The 6,679-nt window shown below is 61.6% G+C and overlaps 1 protein-coding gene across 1 annotated transcript in view; it reads right to left on the bottom strand.

Annotated features, from left to right (window-relative positions):
* Window positions 1–5,381, bottom strand: part of ZBTB46 (zinc finger and BTB domain containing 46) — a 36,683-nt gene extending 31,302 nt beyond the window's left edge. The window contains exon 1 of the mRNA XM_007462234.1: window positions 4,417–5,381. Within this exon, the coding sequence (XP_007462296.1) occupies window positions 4,417–5,353 (937 nt within the window). The 5' untranslated portion in view covers window positions 5,354–5,381. The remainder of the gene's footprint in view (window positions 1–4,416) is intronic.
* Window positions 5,382–6,679: the final 1,298 nt, after the last annotated feature.

Raw genomic sequence — 6,679 nt, 5'->3', positions numbered from 1 at the left:
CGGTCAGGGCCGAGCCCCGCCCTCGCCCAGGCCCCGCCCCCAGCGATCCCGCCTCCGGGGCCAGCACGAGGGCCCCTCCCCCACCTCCCTCCTCAGCGGCAGGTGCGCTCCCCTCCCGACATTCCGCCCCATGAAGACCACTGCTGAGGTGTCAGGGCAGCAGCTGCCCCCTGACCACGGCCCCAAGGTCGACCAGAGGAATTCCAGGCAATTCCGCTCCTTTCTGAAAGGAAAACATCTGGCGGTACAGCCAAGGGAGGGGCTACCGGGCTGGCTTCAGCCCCAGCATCGAGCTGCGAGGGAAGAGGCCCTCCGACCTGGGCAGGGGAGGGCTGGGCCCTGGCCCCATCAGGACGGCACCTGCGAGCTTAGAGCATCCACCAGAATCTCCGGAGGCCACCTGCACGCCCTGAACCTGCTCTGTGGTCCCCACGTACTCTTCAAAATCCCAGGACGCCAGGGTCCACCCTTACCGAGGTTCAGGGATAAACAGTTCCTTCACAAGACCCACACGCTTTATTCTAGCTCAGAACTTTATTTCTGCAGATCCTTTTCGGAACACGTGTGGGATGTCGGGATGGGGCACCTGGGCTCTCCTGACACCAGCTTCTGAACAAGTACAAGCCACCGCATTGGAGGCTCACGGTCTTGGGACCATAGACAAGGGGCCGAGGCCGGAGCCGGCAGCTACCACGGGCCCAGCCCGTGTCCGTCGCACCTGCACGTTTAAACGCCATTTCCCATGATGTACCCGGAGGTACATTTCAATGGATGTTTTCTTGGAAGCTACTGGGTTAGAAAGCACTTGGCTGCCTGCTTGGAAGAATCACTTTTAAATGCGAACAGGCCCCAGAGTCCCTGACGACGAGGTGGGGACACACAGGGGACAGGGCGGCGGTCCTGCTGCAGGGCTGGGCATCAGAGCATCTTCGTCAAGCGCCCTGAATGATCGGCAGGAACCGCCTGACACATACCTTTGGGAAAAGGGCCTTTTCTCCTATAGACGGGATGAGAAGAAAACAATGCTGTCGTCGAAGATACAATAAATCTTTAATGAAAGCAACCTCTCCTCCACTGGGGGTCACAATTTATGCTTCCAAACCCCAGCCCAGGCCCAGGGCAGAGGAATAAATGGCCACCACGACGGGCAGAGCCGTCCCACGCAAGCCCACACCTCGGGTCCTTGTCTTAGCAACTCAGGGGAAATCTCGCAGTTGCCTTGGTAACCCAAGGGATTTCAGACATTAGCAAGGGTACACCAGGAGAAATCACTTGTTGGATTCTAAAAACACCTTCTGCTCGACAACTGCATTTAAAACATCAAACCCACAGGCTTAAGGAGCGTCCTCGTTCTTAACATGCTGATGGGCTCTCCGATCTAGAGCCTCCAGCCCCGCGGCCCGCCAGACGACTCGTGATGTAGCAGGTGTAGGACAGGACGGGAAGGCTCTGTGGCCCTGACCCACCCAGTCCCTTAAGTCAGTCCCTGTGGACGCTGCTCTCCAGGCTTTAGTCAGAGCTAAAGGGACGTTTAGTCGTCACGGAGAAAGCAGACAGCCGGCCGCTGGCAGGGAGACAGGTGGGCTTCTATCATCTCAGAAACTTAACCTCCTTCTGAGTTAGTTCAGTTACACTCAACGGTTCTGTGGGGGGCTTCCCATCAGGGACACTGGCAACGTCATGACCAGGGGTGGGCGGCTCCTGGCATGCAGTGGGCAGAGGCCAGGGCACTGCCGATGTCCTACAGCACGAAGGACGCCACCTCACACAGAATCATCCTGCCGAGGGGGCGACACTGGTGGAACCCGCTTGGACTGAACCTGCAGGAGGCTGGCCCAGCGCTTGGGGCTGGGGACGCACAGGGGCAATGAGAATGACAGCCAATAAGAAAGGCTACAGTGTCTCCTGGGGGTGATGAGCAAGTTCTGGAGATGGATAGTGGCTATGTATTTAATGCCAGTACACTTAAAAGTGGTTAAAGGGGTGAAGTTCATGATACGTATGTTTTACCACAATAATCAAGCTAGTGTATCAAGAGCCCCAAGGTCGCCCTCCCAACCGCAGCACAGGCCTAGCATTGGTGACACCTTTCAGGGCTTGTGCCCACGGTTCACTGCCTTCTGTCCACCTCTGTCCACCTCTGAGCCCCCACTGGTTTCTAACCTCCTTCCTGGAGGGGCCTCCCCAACGCGGTCACTTGCTGAGAAGCCTCCATCCTGCTCTGGACCAACCCCGTCCCACCAAAGCCCCTCCTCACTCCAAATGCAGCCCTCGTGGTCCCATCTGCCCCTCGGGAAAGCTCGGCGCGGCCGTAATTATCACATGCTCGGCGCCAGCTAGAGCACCTGGCATCTAGGAAACATTTCGCTTGTTTACTAGCCTGGGAGACAGATAAAACCATCCTCCAGAGGGTGAGGGCCAGCGTCAACAAAGCTAAGCTAAGAGACCTCAGGCTGACGGACTCGGGGCCCAGAAGGGGCTCCCCACCTGTGCGGTAACGCCCACCGGCTGCTCTGTGGGCGGAACCACAGAACCCGCCCTTGTTGGCAACGAGGAAATACCCCTCATCGGGAGGGGAGCTCGTGGCCACGAGCCCTCACGTGCCCAGGACGAAACACACACACGTGGTGTCTCTTCCACGTTGACAACGATGGCCACGGCCGGAGCCCACACACCTGGCCTGGCCTCTTCCCTTCCACCCGAGTCACGTCACTTTGCTCACTTCTTTTTAACACTGTCATGTTTAAATCTTTAAAAATTAAGTTACGCCACCCAGTGCCTACGAGAGGCTCCACCACACCCCACGCTGGGGCTCCTTCCGGGTGTCACCCCGCCTTTCCAGCTCCAGAAAATCCCCAGCCCAGCAGCCTCGGTGTGTCGGCGGCCCTGGCGCACCCGCTGGGACGCGTCGGCCACCTTCCCCGTGCTCACACCGATTTACTACGAAACGGGGTGACCCGCGGGAGGCCACCAGCGTGAGCCTGGAAAGGTGCCACTGCATGGACAAAACGAGCGGCCCCGGGGCCACCGACAAACAGTGCCTTTGGGCTGCCCGTGACCCCAGGGCGCCTGAGCCCGGCCTGTAACAAACCAAAGGCTTACTTGAGTCTCGGCTGCTGAAGGGCCACCCGGACGTCGGGAGGAAAGATGGCAGCGGGGAGCCGGCCCGGCTGTCGTCCTCCACCTGCTGCGTGATGTGCCGGACCGTGTCTTTGTTTTTGCGATTCTTTCTCCGGCCCGTGGGCTGCCAGCCGTCCCCTGCCGCCTGCTCTGAGAAGGAGTTCTGAGCGGCCCCATCCCCAGCGGACGGCGGCTCGCTGCCCCCGTAGTGAGCCGGTGAGAGCCGCTCCTCCTTGATGTGCAGAGGCCCGTAGCCCGCGTCGCCAGGCCACAGCGGCTGGGAGGACAGGTCCGCGGGGCCGTCGGCCTTGGGCTCCTGGTCCTCCTTCCCGCAGCTGCTCCCGCCCTCGTGGCAGCTGGCGATGGCCGAGTCCCCAGAAGAGTTGGCGGGGCGCTGAGAAGCCTCCATCCTGCTCTGGACCAACCCCGTCCCACCAAAGCCCCTCCTCACTCCAAATGCAGCCCTCGTGGTCCCATCTGCCCCTCGGGAAAGCTCGGCGCGGCCGTAATTATCACATGCTCGGCGCCAGCTAGAGCACCTGGCATCTAGGAAACATTTCGCTTGTTTACTAGCCTGGGAGACAGATAAAACCATCCTCCAGAGGGTGAGGGCCAGCGTCAACAAAGCTAAGCTAAGAGACCTCAGGCTGACGGACTCGGGGCCCAGAAGGGGCTCCCCACCTGTGCGGTAACGCCCACCGGCTGCTCTGTGGGCGGAACCACAGAACCCGCCCTTGTTGGCAACGAGGAAATACCCCTCATCGGGAGGGGAGCTCGTGGCCACGAGCCCTCACGTGCCCAGGACGAAACACACACACGTGGTGTCTCTTCCACGTTGACAACGATGGCCACGGCCGGAGCCCACACACCTGGCCTGGCCTCTTCCCTTCCACCCGAGTCACGTCACTTTGCTCACTTCTTTTTAACACTGTCATGTTTAAATCTTTAAAAATTAAGTTACGCCACCCAGTGCCTACGAGAGGCTCCACCACACCCCACGCTGGGGCTCCTTCCGGGTGTCACCCCGCCTTTCCAGCTCCAGAAAATCCCCAGCCCAGCAGCCTCGGTGTGTCGGCGGCCCTGGCGCACCCGCTGGGACGCGTCGGCCACCTTCCCCGTGCTCACACCGATTTACTACGAAACGGGGTGACCCGCGGGAGGCCACCAGCGTGAGCCTGGAAAGGTGCCACTGCATGGACAAAACGAGCGGCCCCGGGGCCACCGACAAACAGTGCCTTTGGGCTGCCCGTGACCCCAGGGCGCCTGAGCCCGGCCTGTAACAAACCAAAGGCTTACTTGAGTCTCGGCTGCTGAAGGGCCACCCGGACGTCGGGAGGAAAGATGGCAGCGGGGAGCCGGCCCGGCTGTCGTCCTCCACCTGCTGCGTGATGTGCCGGACCGTGTCTTTGTTTTTGCGATTCTTTCTCCGGCCCGTGGGCTGCCAGCCGTCCCCTGCCGCCTGCTCTGAGAAGGAGTTCTGAGCGGCCCCATCCCCAGCGGACGGCGGCTCGCTGCCCCCGTAGTGAGCCGGTGAGAGCCGCTCCTCCTTGATGTGCAGAGGCCCGTAGCCCGCGTCGCCAGGCCACAGCGGCTGGGAGGACAGGTCCGCGGGGCCGTCGGCCTTGGGCTCCTGGTCCTCCTTCCCGCAGCTGCTCCCGCCCTCGTGGCAGCTGGCGATGGCCGAGTCCCCAGAAGAGTTGGCGGGGCTCGTGCGGCGGGCCAGCCACGGGGAGATGCTCCTCCCGGCCATGACGGCGGAGATGAGGGCGTCCGCGCCACTGCTGGGTGGGGCGCCCACCTCGAACTCCGAGAGCTCGTCCGAGGCGTCCGGCTTGATGCTGATGTCCAGCGCGGCCTTGATGAAGTCGTGGCAGGCCTGCACGATGTCCGTCATCTGCAGGAAGCTGGCCGCGGACATCACCTCGATGACGTTCCTGCTGGTGAGGGCCAGGTGGGCGGAGTACATGAAGTCGATGATGGCCTTGAAGCCCTGGGCTGTGACGATGTCCAGGTGCGTGACCGTGGCCTGGTCAGATGCCTTCTGCACCTGGCAGTAGAGCGTCTTAAAGTAGCGGCTGCTGCCGAGCAGGACGTTCTTGTGGGCCTTGAAGACCTTGCCCTCGACCACCACGCACACGTCGCACAGGACGCCGTGCTGCCTCTGCTCGTTGAGCTCGTGGAGCAGATGCCGGTAGTGGGACGCGATTTCCATATCTTCCCGCCGGTTGTTCATCTGGGATCCTGGGGTGGTCTCTTCTATGGACTCTGTGGGGCAAGAACGGAAGGGTTACCCGCACGGTCGACACACACACCGAGGGAGTTAGGAGGGTACACGGAGGGCGGCCACTGGGCACAGGGCACTCGACGGTGGGCACCTGAACCGGCGTCCTGTTTGAGGCTCACCTGTCGTCGGGCACGTGGCGCCCTGAACAGAATCCTACGCGCTGCAGCCAACCCTCCGAGCAAACAAATATTCCGGAAAGGAGAACACACATCCATAGGCGAAGCGCTTCTCACCCAAACAGAACATCCAGGCCAAGTAACCCCGGGGCGCCTCCACCCCTCACCCTTGAAGAAGCACCCTTTAGAAACAAAGCGACGGGGCTTCCCCGGTGGCGCGGCGGTTGGGAGTCCGCCTGCCGATGCGGGGGACGCGGGTTCGTGCCCCGGTCCGGGAGGATCCCATGCGCCGCGGGGCGGCTGGGCCCGTGAGCCACGGCCGCTGGGCCCGCGCGTCCGGAGCCTGTGCTCTGCAACGGGAGAGGCCACAGCAGTGAGAGGCCCGCGGACCGCAAAAACAAAACAAAACAAAACAAAGCGACAACAACATCCTACACAAACAAAACCCCTAGAATAGTAAGGACTGAAGTTGGACATCCACAAACTCCCAAACTCCAGCCCAAGCCAGCTCCAGAGGGCGAAGGCCCTGTGACCAGCTCAGCCCCCAGGAAGGCATCTTTGGGGGAGGGACCCAAGGTGATGAGAACCCCCTTCGCGGTCCCCAGCGCCCGAATGATTTCTCGAGTTGGGCCCCACGCGCTGCTCTCCCCAGACTCGTTCCCCAGCTCTTTGCTGCTCCCAGAGTTTCCCGGGGCCACCGGACTGGGCAGACAAAACAAAAGAACTTCAGTGCCGCCCGACTGGAGGCCAGAGCCCGACCGAGGCCGAGGTGCAGGCAGGACTCCCTCCGAAGGCCCCGCTGGGGGATGCATCCTGGCCTCCGTCAGCTTCTGCGGTGACTGGTAGCCCTCAGCGTCCTTGGCTCGTGGCAGCATCACCCACCTCTGCCTCTGCCGTCTCCCCGTGTGCGTGTCTGTCCCAGTGTCCCCTCCAACAAGGACACAGTCATATCGGATTAGGCCCATCCTGCTACCTCGGTACAAATCACATCCAAACCAGGTCAGGTTCTGAGGCGCTGGGGGCTAGGACTTCACCGTATGAAATCTGGGGCCAGGCTCACAGCATAAGACGCCCCGCAGAAGACAGGTCTTCCCTGATAAACACACCATTTTCCAGCTGGTCAAAGGTGCGGTCGTCCGTCCACCTTTCCCCGGGGTGG

Source organism: Lipotes vexillifer, unplaced genomic scaffold (assembly GCF_000442215.2).
Source record: "Lipotes vexillifer unplaced genomic scaffold, Lipotes_vexillifer_v1.1 scaffold1798, whole genome shotgun sequence".
NCBI lineage: Eukaryota > Metazoa > Chordata > Mammalia > Artiodactyla > Lipotidae > Lipotes > Lipotes vexillifer.
This window is presented reverse-complemented; position numbering and strand designations above follow the sequence as displayed.